The sequence below is a fragment of the Seriola aureovittata genome, chromosome 5, assembly GCF_021018895.1.
Source record: "Seriola aureovittata isolate HTS-2021-v1 ecotype China chromosome 5, ASM2101889v1, whole genome shotgun sequence".
NCBI lineage: Eukaryota > Metazoa > Chordata > Actinopteri > Carangiformes > Carangidae > Seriola > Seriola aureovittata.
In genome coordinates, this window is record NC_079368.1 from 5,098,258 (window position 1) to 5,117,486 (window position 19,229).

The window sequence follows — 19,229 nt, forward strand, 5'->3', positions numbered from 1 at the left end:
CCTGATTAATTATCTACATCTGCTTTACAGCTGTAAAGACAGCCAAATTGCGATAGATGTGTGAGGGCACAAGGTTAACCCCTCCACCACACATTGTGTTCTTTAGGGGGTAGCGTTGTCAGCTGTTTTACAGGGCTGGCATGCATCATCTGTTAAAGCGTTTTAATAAGGCCCCAAGAAGCACAAAGTGCTGCAGCATTAATAACATAGCAGTGCCCAGTTGGACACCAAGCTGCCTTTTACAATACACACTTGATCTGTTTGGCACAAGAGCCACAAACATTGGCTTGTCAACAGTATATTAATTAAGTTTCTGTGGGAGTGATGGTGGGATCTTGAAGCATCCAAGAAGACATTTGTTGGGAACAACGTGGGACACACAAATCATAGTCTGTGTGCAGAGGTGTGTGCTATGTTATTTGCTAAAAAAAAAAAGGGTAATAATAAATCAGTATAGCAACTAAAATTTACTCCATCCCTCATGTAGTTTAGTACTGATTTATATTAAATAATATTTAACATTTCATACCAGTCCAGTTAAAGAAAAACATAATGCTGTTAATTAATGTCAAATTTCAGTCTCACAGCAGGTATTCAGTGTATGTCTTATTCTGTTTAAACTGAAATTATCACACCATGGAATTTATGGACGGGCAGCTGTCTGTTATCATTTAAGACCATTATAATGAAACATGAGTCAAAATGAATATAAAATACATTTAATATATATAGAAAGACAACCACAATGTCTTTCAGACAAAAAAAGTTTATTTTGAAATAGGATCTATTAGAGAAAAATAAACTATGTTATTATATATAGTAGAAACAGACTGAATAAACTGACTATTACATCTGCGCTGTCCAAAGCAATGGCGGTCCCAGTGAATTCCAAAATTGGCAAGACAATCTGTCCAAGGTCGTGGTTGTCGTTGCCAAAAATAGTTGACCATGGCCACATCCCAAGTGCACCACTTTGTATGCTATTATCTTTGGAGGCTTTGATTGAAAGTGTATTCTTAAAGATGTGTGAATTAGGACTCTCCAGCGGGACAGAGTGAAAACCCTTGTCCTGCAACACCTCCTGATACATGTTTTTTTAAGTTGTGGATTCTCAAAGCATCTTAAACTGTGTCATCACCACCAAGTTACTGGTTCCACAAGATAAACTGTCAAGTGAAACTCGATGGCAGTGTGTAACGGACAAGATGGAGGGAAAACTGAACCCTACCAACACAAGGAAACAAACCTTGTACCTGTTATTTGAAGGTACTATAGTGTGCAGTTACAGTTATTTAACAACCCTGTACTGTCATACTTTTAAGACATGTTACAGGAGGCTATTGAACATTAAGCTCCGGTAGTGTATGTACTGTAGGTGACCTGTAGCTGACTCTGCCTGCACATGACCTCACAGCACCAGCCTATCCTCTCCTCCCTCCTGGATGACCTGACCAATAGATGCCTGGCTCTGAGCTCGTATGAAGCACTGCCTCTTGCACTCCATCAGCTGCTCCAGGTCCCGCCACATTTTCATCTGCTCCATGTTGGCGCTGTGGCTCTCTCTTACCATCTTCTGCTTCTCACGTAACTTCTAGAGTCCACAAAGGAACAAAGTGATTAGTAGGTCAAAAGAAAGAGAAGAGTCTGGTCGCTGTTTAGAGCCTGACTGGCCAAACATGTTAGCAAAATAAATATATACTCCTTTACATTAATGCAGTTCTGAAAGCTCCCAGTTAGTTTCCTTGTCTACCCTGTTCGTGTCCTCATGTACTTGACAGAATAAAGGGATACTTCCAAGTAATGACCCATGGCAACTGCTACATCAGTTCTTGGACACATGTTTCTCACCTTGCCAAGTAACTCCTGTTCTGAAATGTTCTTCATGTACACCTCCCTATAAAAGAAGAAGAAGAATATCATTCAAATGCAAGCCATCACAATCTCACAGGTTGATCTCACCCAGTGAGAGGTGTGGTGTATCAGCATATCTTGATATCACAAGGTGTGGTGATGACTTTCTAACCACTCTCTCTGTTGTGTGATAAAAAAGGAATAAAGTGGCAGCAGTTTAACTGACTGTGTTGTAATAAGAGCTTGATGAAGTAAAAAGGGCGTCTCATCTTTCGAGCAGCTGGTTGACCCGACTCAGCATGCTCACCTAATGGCCTTCTTCCTCTCTTGTGGATCAGAGGACACGTAGGCCTTCATCTCGTCAGCCGCCCGCTGTATTTGCATCTCAATGATCTGTAAAGGACAGAGATGGATCGGGTTTATTGTCACAGTGGGTGTTTGGGGGCTGGTCTCTTGCAAAATGCTATGACATTTTATCCACTCCTGCAGCAAATATGGGCCGTAACGAGTATCACTTCTAATTTTACCATGTTTGGCTTGTAAAACAGATACACTATCTGTGGCAAATAGCTTGGATGTTTTTTTCTGCTTTAAACAACTATCATTAAAATACGTGCCTCTGACATGGAGTTAATATGATGGTACTGGTTTTCCTCCTGTGCCGTCTCCTCTCTCAAAGCTTTCACCTCCTGAAAAAAACATGAGAAGAATATAGACATGCAGTATTCCACTATGCCAAAGAGATAAAATATTATACACAAATACACTGGATAAACATGTATGAATATATTTAAACTGTTGACTGTATTCTAATGCAGGATAATTGATATTATTACCTGCTCCAATTTAGATCTGTTGCTCTCCAGACCAGCAGCACAACTTTCATACTGCACCTTCTTCTCCTCATATTCCTGGCTGAGCTCCTATTTAGATCAGAATCCAAACAGTCAGTACACAGGAACTAAGAGACAAATGATTTCACGTACTGTATGCTGAATTAGAATTGAGAAAAATACATAGAATACACATTTTAAACAATCTTGTCATTCTCATAGCACTGTTTCACATCAACATAAGATCACAGCTGGCATTGGAGCAGTTTAACTTACCACAGGCTCTTACAAAGTCTATTTATGTCTTCCTGTTGCAGCTCTTCATTAGCAGACATTACCCAGTAAAATGGAAGAGTGATTCTGGGAACACGTGTAGGAAAATTTAATCCTCTGCTTTAGCTCAGCGATGTGGGGGGGCTTTCCCATCATGCATTTTATTTATGGACTATGTAAATTATTCTTAATGGACCCAGACCAACACAACACACAAACACAATACAAGTTCATTCTTATTGGCTTGAATTTAAAATGTATAGTTCAATCAAATGATTCTGCTGTGGCTCTGCAGGGGGAATATGTGAGTCGTTTGTGAGATGTGAGAGCTGCATCTTGCAATGGCTTGCTTCCTATACATTGTGCACAAAATAGGATTTTAGAGTATGAATGAATTATATCCAATTCAGAACAGATTAGTTAGAATGACGAATAAGAATGACTCCGGGGTGAGAAATCAGCATCAACTTCTTGATGGGATTTTAGTGTGAAAGGGGACAAAATGTGCCTTTTGGAAGTTCTTATTTGAATGTGGTCATTTAAATAGGTGGCCCATTTTCTTTACAAACACTAATTGATGTGGTGTGAGGATTTTGTGAGGAAGAGGTGTTGTAATGTGGACAACGCTCACCTGACACCGCTGTCTCAGTGACCTCAGTTCTTTTATAATTGGAGCTAGAGCCGACTTCTTCTCCACTATCATGGAGTTTAATTTCTTCACCTGTAAAAACAAATATAAATCTTACAATTATCACAATGTAAAGTGAGAGGAAACGGTATTTCATGCTGGACTTTTTAACTCATTTAATGTATATACATTTAAACCCTGAAAAGAAAACAGCAGGTAATGCGACTGTGACTAATGATTTACTGAGATGATGAAGTTTGGCAGCATTGTCACCCAGGCAGGTGCAACCTGACAAATCTCTGATAAAATAAAAGGACTAAAGTGTCTATATCCAGGGTAAAGATGCCACTTTGGTGCGTCACCATAAACCACAACAGAGATTATTTGATAGTTTTCAGTAACAGTTTGTTAAGTATTCATCATAACATTACAAATTTCTGCTTTATGGGTTTGCAGTGCAGTTCCACTATTTCCTACATTCAGATTGGAGCCAGGGATGCTTGACTCATTCATTAGGAGTGGTCTGCAGGCTGCCAAATGTACTCGCTGCCAGACTGATCAACAAACTCACTACAGCTTGGAGCATGGCCTAATGAGCTGCGACTGCTTCCCTCTGGGCATTGACCACAGAAGGATGACAGGGTGATAAATAAAACCGAAGCTGTGAGATAAGATAAGATAAGATAAGATAAGATAAGATAAGATAAGATAAGATAAGATAAGATAAACCTTTATTGGTCCCACACCGGGGAAATTCACTTGTTACAGCAGCATAGGAAAAAACAAGGTAGAAGAAAAACAAGTATAACAATAGAATAAAGTAGAAAATAACTCAACCATAAATAACAAAGTATGTACATAAGTACTTGCATTTGTAGAGATATTTACAAATGTATTTAGTTAGTTAAATAGATAGTATAAAAAATAAAATAGATATTTATTTAGATGAAGTATGCTGGGATAATGTATTTCCCTTGGCAATGTACAGGTGGAGATATCTGAAAACTTGAAAATTGAACTTTCAAATCTAGTTAAAGGCTCTGCACATCAGCACAGGTGTATTCACTCCAGATTATTAGACCTCTGCTAAAACTGAAGTTGGGTGGAGTTATGTTGGGACCAATAGGTACTAATAGGCCCTTTTCACAAGAGACAGCGTTAAAGTAGGAAAAGCACAGGTGTTACTAATAATATTAATGATGGCTCAGTTCCATTTTAGTGTCCCATTAAGTCATGACAGTGAGCCAGCATATACCAGGGCCCTCAGACTTCATTGATTTTATTATTTATAACTGCTGTTTTCCTACTGTGACATGTCAAAATGTCCTCTGTAAAAAAAAAAAAAGGCCAATAATAATAACAACATAAGATGTCCTGCCCTTACAGAATGAAGAGGATGCCACTCAAACACAGTCTGTACAGGCTCATACGGTTATTAAGGAGACTCTAATTAGCTCTAATTAGCCAAACTAAGTGAAAACACCTGTGTTGTGTGGGTGGGCCACCACTGTGTAGAGGCTTTAGTATATTCTAGGTTAGATAGGGACAATGGCACAGTATATCTTTACTATGTAGTAAAAAACATCATTTGTATTTGTTTAATACATATTTGTAAAAAAAACTAAATTTGATGTGATGTCATCATAAAGTAGTACTAGTAGTATAGTCACCATTTCAGACATGTCATCCAGTGTGCGGCCCTTCTTCTCATCTAGCTCACTCTTGATGGCAGACACTCTCTCCAGTTCCTCCTGAGTGTCACTGTAGCCAGAGATTCCCTTCTCAGCTTCTACGGTTTGCTTTGAAACACAACAGCGACACATGGTAACTCATCTGTACATGAACAGTTTCAGCAATGAAATCAAATGGTCAAAAAATATGACTACCTGTCTATCAATGACTTGACAATTTGAATGCATTCTTTTTTTGAAAATGATTTTAACATACAATTTTACTCCACATGCAGCTAAAGTTAGCTCATGAAGCTGATTCAAACACAAAGCTTTTAATCAGCCAGACAGAGAGGGGCGGACACATCGGCAGCTAGACATGTGACCAGCAGGAAAACTTTCATTGCTTTGACAAATCATTGTGTGGGATGCAGACAGAGGAGAAACAGCAGATGCAGCTATCAGAAATAGCAGCTCTGCTTGCGTCAGACAGCCTATCAACAAGTCAGGTGCTGGGACCGCACAGAGGTGTGAAGCCATTTCCAGGAAGCTTCTACCACTTCACTGTTAACACAAACTGTGTGAATGGAGAGATCAAGTGAAAACAGCACTTTTGGAATGGCAGTCTGAGTGTCTGAGAGGGACGGAGGGGGTACAGTATGAATGCTACAGGGCACAGAGGGCATTAAAAGCAGATAGGGGGATTTCTGTGGTCCTGGTGCAACATGGGGCATTAAAAATGATGATTACTAAAGTGTCCTTTAATACGACCACTCAAATGTTCTTGTGCAACTTACTGAGCCGCTCACTGGCCAACAAATGATGGCAGGTCAATGTGGCATTCACATGTCAATCGTCAGTAAAAGAAGAAAACTGACTGACTGCTTTCCTTATAGTTGTATGTATGTATTCAATGTACTTCTTCTCATGACTTACTGTAGCACCCCAAAGGATTTCAAAAGACGTAAAGTAAGGGCAACAATTAGATCCCAATCCTTACTTTGCTTTGGTGTAAATAACATCTTCTTTGTTTTACATGAAAGTTTAAAAAATGAGTGACGAGTTACCAGTTTCTGTTGAACGGTCTCATGTCTCTCCTTGAGAATCTCTTCTGTTCGTTGCAGGACTCCATATTCGGCTTTCAGCTCAGCAATTTCCTGACGTTTCTTCTTGTACACAGTTCCCTTGCTCCGCAATTTCACCACCAAACGTTTCAGCTTTGAAGAACAAAGACACAGAATTCAACATTACCTTTAAATCAAACGAACACTGTATTAGAATATTAGTGTTAAGAGAAAAGAATATCAATATTTCTTTCAAATGAAATCCGGCAGTTTCTTTGTGACACCAAATTGACACTTAAGAGGTCACTCACACTCCTGTGAACATATGGTGAACTGTTAGCAAACAGTTGCTTGTTTACACATTCAGCAGTTATGGAGCAACATAAGAATTTATTTGTGGTTAGTTGACAAATGTGAGTATTCCCTTTGGCTCAGGTTTAGTCTCCACTAACTCCTGAGGAAATATCTGAGCTGCTAAATGTTCACCAGCTAGTTGCTAACTTTGTCTGGCAGATACTTGATGCTGGACAGATAGTGCACAGTTGGTTTTTAGAACTTTTTTCTCTGAAAACAGCTGCCTGCTGCTGCTGCTGGAGACAATGCTAATGAGAAGAGTGCGAATGAACCAAAAGTAGTAATTTTGCAGGCTGTAAAGCCAAAACAAGAAGCTGAAAGAGGCTAAAAAGAGTGATTTTTTTCACATACACAATTTGATACATTTTAAATATATAAATATTGATTACAGCAGCTTTAAACAAAAATGAGCAAATATTTTTACATCACTAGTGGTTCAAAGAAATCAATGCTTTTGGGCCTGCTGCAAGCAAGACAATGTAAATTCTTCTTTGGGAAATTCAATGAAAGATGCATAAATACAGTTTATATTTGTCGACTTGGTGTCCAGCACAGCTGAGACACTATGAAAGGCCACAGGCGAAGACAAAGGGTTGAGCCAGGGGAGGGAAGGGATTAGAAAACAGCAGTGACTGCAGCAGAGGGCCCTGTGGGCCATGCCATGATCTGAAACAGTCACTCGATCCTTTCAGGTTCACAGCCAGCTATGTACAGCAAACAGCTTCATCTGGCAGAATAACTGCTTTAAGTGGATGTTCAGTCACTCCCCGCCCTGTCTGTCTGTTGGGACACAGTGAAACTCCTCCACAATGAAGAGCAGCTATAAATGAACATGGACACGGGAGAACAGCCCCAGAAATCACAATGTGCTTCATGTCCTTTGGGGATCTATGAAGCTTGATGTGCGTGTGGGTGTGTGTGTGTGTGTGTGTGAGTGTGTGTGTGTGTGTGTGTACATATATTCTTTGTGTATTTTGGGACATCAAGGGCAGACATGGCTGAGAGAGGAATTAGTGCAGCAGCATAATACTGCATAGTGTTCCCGACATTGTGTCCCCAAAACAACTGCTGTCAAACTGAACAGCAGCTCAATCGTAACACACTTGACTTAGACACCCCAACACACACTTGCATACAGTTCATGGAAATATAAATGGTGCAGCAGATACTCCAAATAAATAAAATAAAATCTAGCCAGTTACAATACAGATCTCTACATTTTGACAAGTAAAAAAATCGTGTATGTGACTCAGATTTCTGATACTGTCTTGACTGAAGTGAAGCTAAATTTAACCAGTGTGATGAGGCTGGACGACAAAGTGGTTTTATGTTACTGGCCAATCAATGACGAGCAGATGGAGTCATCCCTCTCAGACAGACCCTGCAGTTGGTAGGTGGCATGTGATGACACATAACCAGCAGAATGGAAAATACCTCTGATAAAGTGATCATCTCCACCATGGCTGATGGCCCAAAACTACGAAGGAGTCTGATAAGCTGTGTTTGACAAAACAGTCTCCATTAACTTCATTCATGTTTAGTCTCGAGGGCCCTCTTTGTCTTGACAAACAGCTCCCTCTCATCATTTCAGTCAGACTTAAAGGTATTAGTCAGTATAATTAATGCATAATAATTATATAATTACAGTATAATTAATGTAGAACATAGACAATGGTTCAAATACAGACATCAGCACACTATTCTGTCTTATACCAGTGGTATTACAAACACATTTTACACACCACCTCATAATATTTCTTCCTGTGATGAAGAAGATTTTGCTACCTCTCCCTACTTACTCAGATGATTGCTTTCTCTTCTCTTCCTGAAAGGAATAAACATGTTGGAAATAACTTTTCCACTGATATTTCACTCCCTCTATCGTTTGCCAGAGTCAGTGAAAATTTTAGTTTTGTCTCTGCTGCAGGAACACCATCCCCTTTCATGTTTGTCCCGTTACATCGCTAACAAAAGCCGTTGGTACAAAAACATAAAGTACAGAATAGAGGCCAGATGAGCATTGGTCTTTCTTGTTTAAAAGGAATAATTCGGCATTTTGAGAAACTCAAATTACTTTCATGTGAAGAGTCAGCTGAGATGGATCAATATCACTTTCAATTCTTCGTATAACACTAGAGACAGCAGCCCGTTAGGTTAGCTTAGCATAAAGACTGGAAACGGGGAAACAGCTAGGATGGCTCAGTCTAAAGCTAACAAAATCTGCCAAAATATTATTCTAGGTCCCTATTGACCCTCCCCACCCCCCACCTACCATCCTCATGTACATTGTGTCCCAATCCTACAAGTTCCTTATAACTACAGTTCATTCACTATATGACTAAAAATATAAACTAAATTAATGTCTTAAAACTACATTTTCTCACAAGGCCCCTTGAGAGGTGCAAACTCTAGAATAAATTTGCAGTTAATAGAATTACCAAAATAAGTTTACACAGAGTGAACCAGGGACTTTTGGGGCCTCTCAGATCTGGGGTCCCAGTTGCCAACTTGGCCCAGTTGGTTGTCCAGCCTGGTAACAATCTTTTCTAACTCTGTATCTAACAAAAATAATGTGGCACTAGTTTAACCAATGCTAAAATGATACTAGTATCTTAAATATTTGTGATAGTGTTTTTTTTCTAAACTCTATAGACAATTCTTTTCTTTCCCCCTATATATGCGGGTCAGAGGTCAGGGTCAGGATTGGGGCAACACACAGCAGCCAGACAGAAAACAGCAGAGGAGGAAGAAAGCTGTTGTCATTTCATACATGCTGCGACTATAGCTCGTACCTCACGGATATCAATGTGCGTCAAACACCAGGTGATAAAAATTCTCATCCACGGAGTGCACACACAGTGGTCAAAGCACAACCTCCATCTATCAGCGGCCCTTTGCTAATACAGAACTGTTTGGCGTAGACGCTTGAGCTGTAAGCTTAATGTATGCACAGGCAAAAGAAGAAGTGACTGCCTGAGGGCTTCTGACTTATGTGCAACAATATTGTTCCTCCTCGTCAGTGGCTCAGTCCGGTTGATCAACGTGACAGCTCAGAGCAGACCATGCCATGTGTCTGAAAGGGGGAGTACATCCTCGTCATGGGATATAAATAAAGACAAAGGTTTTATGCCCCAAGTCTGTTTAACGTGTCCAGCTGACTTGAATTAGGGGACTGATTATACTAAAGATTAAGGAAAAAGCCAACTTTCAGGCACTTTGTCCAGCACAGTTCCTTGTTCTGGATATTCTCTGTTGTGTTCTATTTATGGCTCAGTATGGGAATGTGAGGGAGAGTAAGGAAAAGGGATAAGTAACATTAGACAGTGAGCCCGTGTGTGTTTGGATAAGAACAGAAATAGCCTCTTGTGTTTTCTGCGGTTTGCAGATCTACTTGTGTGCACTCAGATAAAGCTGCAGTTTCTGTAGGTGATGGTGACTGTTACCTTGTACACAAAGAAGATAACCATACAGAAAATGTTTCTTCTCTTGGCAACTAGCATTAAAATTCTTATCATACATAAAGCTGAAACATCATGTATGTAACAAATACTAATTACATCAACATGGCTCTGGAGAAGTTCAGAGGTGGCTGACATTCAGTGGATGTATTATTTTGTGACTGTAAGAAGCACTTCCAAGTGTACCTCATCACCCCGGATGACCTCTGCCCCATCTGAGGCTTGTGCCTGGCTGCTCCTCTGTCTCAGCTCCCTGTCTGCCGCCGCAAGCTCCTCCCTCGCTTCCTGAAGCTCCTCTGCCTTTGACTCCTTCCTTCGAATGATGATGGAAGCCTGCAGGAGTCATGTTACATTAGATATACAAACATGACAAAAGAGTTTCTGCAGAGTGACTATTAACCCATGGGAGACTGAATGTCGTTGAACCATTGGAATGTTACTTTCATATATATATATATATATTTATCATCAAGACTGCTAATAGAAGTTAAGAAAAACCCTTTTTTCCGCATTAATATGCAACTTAAAGCAGCAAGGCACATACCTAGTATCAATTTGAATTTGTTAGCTCAAAGGAATTACAGAAAATTCAAGGAAATTAGTCTTCCCTCAATAATATGCAAATTTAGGCTGAAAGTTGCTCCAAAATGTTATCAGCTCATCTACTCCTGTGGCATCAGTATGATGTTACTACTACATATTGTTCTTGAGGTATTGGTCTATAAGAACGTGTCTACAGTGTCGTTCTAAACAAAATCTTCACAATCACACAAAAATTGTTACATCACTTGGTTGTTTGAGCTTCACTGTGCAGAATGATACACAGTACAGAACCTAACTATTTGGACAGTTACATGTTTTATGTTCTTTGGGCTCTAAACTTCAGCACATTCAGTTTGCTTTAAGTAAGTTGACGTCCATATTGAAAGGACTTTGTGTGAGACAAAACCCTTGAACACAATAGATTAACACATGCACATATGAGCATGTTTTATGATCACATCTAGTTTGGAAGCCAGTCATGATCGAAGATGTAACTTATACAGGAGTGATGTGGAAACTTGAAGCCTCCGGGTCACACACACTGAGAACAAACTTTTCAGTGCAGTTGGAAACATCTTGTGTCGAGCATTTACACTTTTGAAATGAAAAAATATTTGCATATTCATTCAGCAAATTATTGATTTTTCAAAGAGGGAGGAGTAGATGTGATTTTCTAAAACCTAACTAGATTAGATGGTTAAACTTTTTTGTGGAAAAAAAAAATTTATTCTATGTAATTTTTATGTATTAAAAAATGTCTGAAGGGGATATTTAATTTTGTAGACAGCTGAACTAAACACTACACACATTATATTTATAGAATAGTGCCTAAAAATGATATCCTAAAACTTCATCAGATTTTTAAGCTTTCCACTCAAGCACATGAGCAGCACTCCTTCATGAGAGGATGGGAAAGAAGGATGACCTATGCACTGCTACCCCTTGTTAGCAAACAAATAAATAATCCAATGCACATCAATGCACTGATTTTCTCTAACATAAATAAACCTTTGCACGGCACCTCAGGCTCCCTGTGGAGTCTTTGACCTCTAGCGGTCAGCACTATGAAGCTGTTTTTGAGTGGATCCTTGTTTTGTTTTTATGTTCCTCGACCTCAAGGAGACACACACTGCGTTTCTCTGGTGAGTAACACTGACAGGAAACAACTTGTGTTTGTGAAAACTCCACAGGGCACCTTTAACATCACACAGCATCACAGCCAGCACCCACAGAGCAAACTTCACACAAGACTAAATTTGACTAAAAGATGAAAGACGTCACAGAATTTCAATAAAGTCAGCACCTGTTGCCTGTAAAGGGTCAGTTTGTCGTCCATGGGGTCGTTTCTCATCATCTTCCTCTCAATCAGCTGGTTTATCTGAGAATCAGCTTCTTTAATCTGTTGAAGTGTAAATTAAAAGGTCACTCAGAAACAAACACATCAGAAAGGTATACAGATGTAACACCACACTGTTCCTGACCTTGTCCTCCAGCTCCTGGAGATCAGCCTGGCCCATGGCAGGCTCTGACGCCACCTTCTGAAGGTACTGCACTGTACGCCTCATACCCACCAGCTCTTTGGGGAGTTTCTCTGAGACCATGTAGGAGTTGATCTTGATCTCCTCTTCAAGCCTCTTCATTAGGCCTGAAAGAGATGGAGCTTTTAATTAATTTTGAGCTTAATGTTTTTGAAAGCCTGTAAGGCTTCAATGGCCCTGATTGAGTCAAGCTGAACACCACTTACATATACAAAGCCACAGAGAAAACGGAAAAACGCACCACTAATATTTTTTATAAAATGAACTGATATTGAAATAGCCTTTTAATAATTTCATTGTTTAACGGCAAGTACTTATATAGCACTTACTTACTTACTTATTTGGACACACACATACAGTAACAGTGATAAGTGACTAATTGTGCAGCTACACTTCAGTCTGCATTGCACAGATCATTTTAGAAGCTGCAAATGTGTAAATCTCTCTTCTGGCAGAAGAGCCCAATACCAGATGAGAACAAAAGGAGACAATTTCAACATCAGATAAGATGTATTATAGCACTTCAAAGATCAGTGTAATTAGAGGGTTTCAACAGATGAAAGCCTATTAGCTGAGCGACCCCCTAACGCTCTGCTGTGTCCTTGAACTTCCCATCCAGCTGTGTCCTGCAGAAGCAACAGCAGGACACGGACACTCACTCTCTGGATTGGCATCTGCTGCTGCCTGTTGCAAATCCTTCAACTGCTGCTGTGATCGCTGTAGTCTCTGCTCTGCCTGGAACAGCTGCAGAGACAAAAGTGGTTTACTAACACAGGTTAACGTGGGAAAATGAACAACACTAAAGATTGGGGCTGCAGCCAACAACTGTTTTCATTATTGACCATTTTCTGGATTAATACGTCAATGTTTTGGTCTACAAAATGTCACAAAATAATGAACAATGCCCATCTTATTTAACCAGAGTTCAAGGTGACATCATGAAATTGCTTGTGTTGCCTCACAGGTATTCCCATTTCTTTCATAGGTGACTAAGAGAACCATCAAATTTGAGAAGTTGAAAGCAGTGATTTCTTTTTGCTTGAATGCCAAAGAATTGAGATCATCAAAATTGTTGCCAATTAATTTTCTGACAGCACATTATAAATTAATTTACCTTTTAAGATTTATTCAACATGTCTCAATAAAAGTATGATATTTTTTAAAGCTGTCTGTTCTCTCACAAACAGTTCTTTTCAACCAACTTTATCATCCCTTGAAAATTTGACTTTGAAAATGTTTACATTTATAATCAACAAAAGCTATAATAATTATAATATTGAAAATTGAATATTATATTATAGTTTCACAGGAGGCCACAAATTAATTCTGTAATTATTTGAAATATCTCTACTCTATTGTCGATGAGTATTTCAAATAGGGCTCATTATCAATTTCATCTCGGGATTATTTAATCAATCAACCAATCATTAGTCTATTAAATGTCATAAATAGTGAAAAAATGCTTATTGCAACTTCTCAGACCAAGGTGACGTCCTCAAATGTCTTGTTTTGTCTGACCAACAGTTCCAAACTCACTTTTCAGTTTCAAATGATATGATCCTCTCATTTGAGAGGCTGAAACTGAAACTAGAGGCTATTTGACATTTTTTCACTATTCATGCTTGAAAATTCTTTAATCGATGATCAAAATAGTTGCCGATTAATTATTTGTCAATCAACTAATCATGTCATTGACAAGTTGTTTCAGCCCTAATATCAAATGGGAAACAAGGACTAAAGATCTTATAGTGTGAGGTGCTGCAAAAGCTTAATGGTAAATGGAAAAAAGCTACAACACCTGAGATACAACATGTTAATTTGTCTTTTCAGTCCTCCACAGCTGACAGCATATTATTCGGCTGGTCTATGATGTCACTGTAAAATATACCAACAGGTGCAAATGTGATGATAAACCACAATTAATCACAAGCATTTACTTGGTTTTTCTGTTCCTGCTTCTGATGAGTCAGGGACTCCTCTCTCTCTTTCTCCACTCGCAGCTGTCTGGCCTGTTCCAGCATCCGTTGATGGTTGGACACTGACTCCACCTAGTGGATTGACAGGTTAGTGTCATGTCCAATATGCAAGTTATCACATGGTCAGCAGAAATAACTGAGACACCTCTGACAGAGTCAGGTTTCACCTTTTGGCAGGGCCTATAAATAAGACCCATTAAATAAACACCCCATTACTTCACAGCCTTGTTAAGACAGCATTGCAACTTGTCAAGTCTATTAGAGGAGCTGATAATATATGTCTGAGGTCATGTTTTCATTCCTCAGTGAATCCTAAAGCCCTCCAAGTATTGCAAGAGTGAAGGGGCCTCCCAGAACAATCTGCCTTACCCTCTTCTTCAGCCTCTCCACACGTTTGATTAGTTGGTCTTTCTCCTCCTCCATTGCACTAATGTCCTGTTATCAAAGATAAGATGAATAATTTCAGAGAAAACTGTATCAATTGGGAGAGGAAATTTATCATATTTAGATTACTTGTTTCTCTGACCAGTAGTCCAAAACCCCAAGATTTAGTTTAACACACTAGAAGAGAAAGAAAATCAGCAAATATATCCTAATGTGAGAACCTGGAAACAGTGAAATTTGGTATCTTTGCTTAAAAACTGACTTAAATGATTATCAAAATAGTTGTAATTCATTTTGTGAAAATTGACTAATTGTAAATGCCAGTTTTATACTGAGAAAGCTTTGCATCAACCAACAAAGATTGTAAAAGGTTATTGACTGTTTTGTTTACCTTTCTGATTTCTGCTGTGGAGAAGCCGGAGGTCCTCAGCTGTTCACACTCCTTGTGATACGTCTTAAATCCTTCCACCAGCTCTTCATACTGTGAACACACAACACTAATGTAAAGCCTATTTTACGTTTTAGGTAATTAGCAATTCCAAAAAAGAGCACTAGGAAATTACATAGTATCCGTATCTGTAATATATTGACAAACCTGGTGATAGGTGTCATTGATGACATCATCCTGCAGAAACTCGGCAGGGACCTCCAGTTTGACCAGGAAACGAGCCAGGTAAGCCCTCTTCTTCAGTTCATGGACCCTCTGCAGTAGCCAGTGGAGGATAGGGTGCACCACAGGTTTGCTGCCAGTCACCAGACCCTGTCTGAAGGTGCTACTGCAAGAGGTGAGAAGAGGCAGAGCGTGTAATGAAAATATAGTACAAACAAGTGCTGCACTCAGCAAGATAGGTGATAGGTGTAAAGTCACTTACACATCAGAGAGGTTTCCAGGAGGCCTGTATTTCAGCATTCCCAGCAGAACACACATCCTCTTTACAGTTTGTTCAGGCATTTCTTCACGTATATCCATAGCTTGCTAAAAACAGGAATAGCAGCAAGTGGCGTTACCTATCACCAATTATTCATGAATACCACATATAAACAGGCATAACACAAAAGCACTGACACATCTGTAGTTCCAGTTGTTGAAACTAACACTAGTTGTTCACCTTTGGGTCTATTTCAGCTAGAACATCATTTAAAATCTGCAGCAGCTGCATCGGTTCGAGAGAGTCAAACGTGATGAGGTTAAAGTTTTTCTTGAATGGATCTTTGTTGATTTGCTCAACGATGAATTTCAACTGTTCGCTCATCTTGGAAATGCTGAATCTCGTTGTCGTCCTTTTCTTTGCTGGATTAACCAGCTAACAGTCAGTTAAAGCTAACTGTCGTCGACTAATTTAGCTAAGCAGCCCGTGAAGAATCCCTCTAATGACCAGCTCACTTTAGTTAATGGCGGCCTTGTCAACCAACCACTTACAAATCGTAAAGATACATCTCCAAAATATTTGTTACGTCGCCTTATCGATCTTCAACCAGCTAGCTAGCTAGCAGACAGTAATGCAGCGGTTGTTGTCAACAGCCCCATGGAAACCATAAAGGCGTCGCGGATTGGTAGCTAACCGGAAGTAGTTTAAGACAGTATGTTCAAAGAGATTTTGCGCTAAATATGCGCAAATTGACTCGTAACACGATAGACAATGAATACAAAAAATATTGAAAACTTATCCACATGTGCTTTATGGTAAAACATAATTTGAATAAACGTAAACTAAAACAAATATACTTAATTGTATATGCATTGTATTTTATGGTAACCCAGATTCCATTTGAACATCTTGTAATTTAATCTGACACAGCCTACATTATTTTTCGGCAGTTACAATAAACTGCAACATTAATACATGTAGACAGTACCTAAATATCGTAATGGTTCACCTAACAGCGCACAAACAGTGTAAAATATTCCCCTTAAATCTCTTCATGAGATGTCTCAATCTGTACATGAACCCTGAACGCACCATCCCGTCATGGTCCTAACTTTTGAACCGTCAGATGGCGACATTTCCACGAGCCACGGCTTTGTGTTGCACCACAGTGAACTTTGGTTGTATTTTAACTTGAGTTAACATAACTGAAAGGACAAGTGTTCTGTGTCATGCGGATAAGTATCTAGAACTACATATGGGAAGACGAAAATATTAGTTGGTTACTTAGAGGTGCTAAAAAAAAAAAAAAAAAAGCGCTAGCAACAAAGAGTAGATGTTTTGAAAGTCGGGACGTCGTTTTTCTTCATCCACCTGAAGTGTAACAGCTTCAAGACAACACCATCCTGCACAAAACCCTCGTGGTGACCTCGCTGCTGGACGTTTTCTGCCTTTAAGGTGCCACTTTGTCTTCTTTATTGGACCATATGTTTCATAGCTGTCACAGCAACATTTCCTCGGGAATATATGTTCTGGTGAATTTCCTCCTGCCATAATGAACTTTAACTGCAAACTCGTTTTCGATTAGAAGCAGTATTTTTACAAATCATCTTCTTTATTTTTTAGGTAAGTATGTATTTGGAGTGAAAGCCTGAATCACGTCCATGTAGCTCCTCCTCTTTGAGCTGCAACTGTAACGCTGACGAAGAGCCAAAACACCACGGAACAGCCAGTCAGTCTGACACCAAACACAGAGGAGGACAGAAGCTCTCCAGAGAATAGTCGAGCACAGGGAGAGATCAAGTGCGAGAACAAGGATAAACTCACGGACGCGTGATGTTGCTTCTGTAGGATTTTATTCTTTGTTTGTAAGACTGAACAGGTTTTCTTCCCTGTATTCCTCCTTTCCTTCCTTACTCTGGAGAGCACTTTTCCTTTTTGAATGTAGCACTATGAAGGCGTTAAGTTATAAACAGTTAAGTCCAGTTCATGCTTTAGAAGTGGATATGTCTGTTTTGTTAGTTGATTGAATAGTTTATGTCAGAGTAATAACAATGGTTGAACCAGTGGGGTTTGTGGAGGCATGGAGAGCCCAGTTCCCAGAGTCTGATCCCCCCTGCATGGAGCTGAACACACTGGGGGACGTTGAACAGGAGCTGGACAAATGCAAGACATCTATCAGGCAGTTGGAGAAGGAAGTAAACAAGGAGCGCTTTCGGATGATCTACCTGCAGACTCTGCTTGCAAAAGAGAGGAAATCTTATGATGGGCAGAGATGGGGATTTAAAAGGATGCCCCTGATGAGAGATGGAGACCTGCCCGGTGGCACAGACAGCCAGAGGTCCCACACAGATGAGGTGACGGCGGAGGAGCAGCAGCAGAGAGGGCATGTGAAGACAGTAAGGTGCATACCACATCCAGAGGGCGAGGTGGACGGTGCATCCCCAGCCAAACAGAAGGGTGGGGTGTCACCCGTCCGGCAGGACTCAGAGATTCCTGATTTTCCAGTGGGCACAGGTTCAGTGGCAGCTCTGAGATCCAACTTTGAGCGCATCCGGAGAGCCAACTCTCACACAGCAGGGGACGGCAGAGGGTTGTCAGTGATGGGCGGCCAGGAAAAACCATTCTATGTGAACATGGAGTACCATCACGAGCGAGGGCTGGTCAAAGTCAACGACAGGGAGGTCTCAGACAAGATCAGCACCCTGGGCTGTCAGGCCATGCAGATAGAGCGAAAAAGGTCGCTGCACTCCCTCCCAGGGAACCTATCAGCTGCTACAGGGGACATCAGCAAGGCTGTTCAGAGAGGCAGGTCCACTGAGGGGAACTGCAGCTACAATGGGTCATATGATGATGCGGAGGTAAACCCACACTTCCTGAAAGACAGTGCGATCCGTTCCACTGGGGGGAAGTCTGAGCGACAGCCAGCTGAGTGCCAGCCTTACACCAGTGTGTATGTTGGGGGAATGATGGCTGACGGTGACACCCGAGTCATCCACATTAGGGACCACAGCATAGAGGAAGAGGCACACCTCACCTGGCCGAGGTGCTCCTACTCTCCTGGCAGCTTTGATGACGTAGGAGGAGGCTACACACCGGACTGCAGCTCCAATGAGAACTTAACATCCAGCGAGGAAGACTTCTCCTCAGGCCAGTCCAGCCACGTGTCTCCCAGCCCAACCACCTATCAGATGTACAGGGAGAAAAGCCGCTCACCCTCCCAGCACTCCCAGCAGTCGTTTGAAAGCAGCAGCCCACCCACACCTCTCTCTCAGAAACATCTGAAGCAGCAGGTGATAGTTTCCGAGGCCTCCATCATCGGGGTCCGCAAAACGGGCCAGATCTGGCCAAGTGATGGGGACTCCACCACGTCCAGCAGGACCTCTCATGACAACAGTGTTCAAGGAGATTTGGGTAGGTCTGCAAGACACACTGCACAACACAGATGTGCCTCAAGCCTTTCATATTGAGGATTAAAAACTGAAAAGTGTTCTAATGGATAGAGATGATAAAGTACTAAAAAGCACATTAAAGGCCCTCTCTAATCACTGTCTGAAAGATGTCTGTACTTGCCCTGGCTGGCCTTGATCCAGAGTAAGTCACTGATGTGTAAAATGCACCTGCAATCTCTTTAATGAAGTCCTAATGTTTTGACCCCATACTCTAAATCCATCCTAAAATATTTTCTGGCACCCAGATTATTTTGCACTTTATTTTTAATGCATGTTTTGTTTGTTTTTCGTTGTTTTCTTGCGGTTCTGCAGCTGGTTTACTTGAGGGGAACTAAGCTG

The 19,229-nt window shown here is 40.5% G+C and overlaps 2 protein-coding genes across 3 annotated transcripts in view; one reads left to right on the forward strand and one right to left on the reverse strand.

Annotated features, from left to right (window-relative positions):
- Positions 1 to 703: 703 nt before the first annotated feature.
- On the reverse strand, positions 704 to 16,992 carry ift81 (intraflagellar transport 81 homolog). Of its 2 annotated transcripts, none has more exons than XM_056376229.1 (18): positions 16,813 to 16,992; positions 15,445 to 15,548; positions 15,168 to 15,348; positions 14,964 to 15,053; positions 14,558 to 14,623; positions 14,150 to 14,260; positions 12,872 to 12,956; positions 12,156 to 12,319; positions 11,978 to 12,073; positions 10,318 to 10,464; positions 6,323 to 6,472; positions 5,256 to 5,384; positions 3,589 to 3,678; positions 2,688 to 2,774; positions 2,469 to 2,540; positions 2,159 to 2,244; positions 1,849 to 1,894; positions 704 to 1,591 (listed from the first exon to the last, which is right to left on the reverse strand). In XM_056376229.1, the coding sequence occupies exons 1-18, from the start codon at positions 16,990 to 16,992 to the stop codon at positions 1,409 to 1,411; spliced, it is 2,067 nt and encodes a 688-aa protein (XP_056232204.1). In that variant the 3' UTR covers positions 704 to 1,408. The 2 variants fall into 2 exon arrangements, with proteins under 2 accessions (XP_056232204.1, XP_056232205.1); XM_056376230.1 differs by lacking the exon at positions 16,813 to 16,992 and adding an exon at positions 15,682 to 16,129.
- Positions 16,993 to 17,485: 493 nt separating this feature from the next.
- si:dkey-91m11.5 (PH_BCR_vertebrate and RhoGAP_Bcr domain-containing protein) overlaps positions 17,486 to 19,229 on the forward strand; it is a 32,272-nt gene continuing 30,528 nt past the window's right edge. Inside the window, exon 1 of the mRNA XM_056376228.1 lies at positions 17,486 to 18,852. Within this exon, the coding sequence (XP_056232203.1) occupies positions 17,493 to 18,852 (1,360 nt within the window). The 5' untranslated portion in view covers positions 17,486 to 17,492. The remainder of the gene's footprint in view (positions 18,853 to 19,229) is intronic.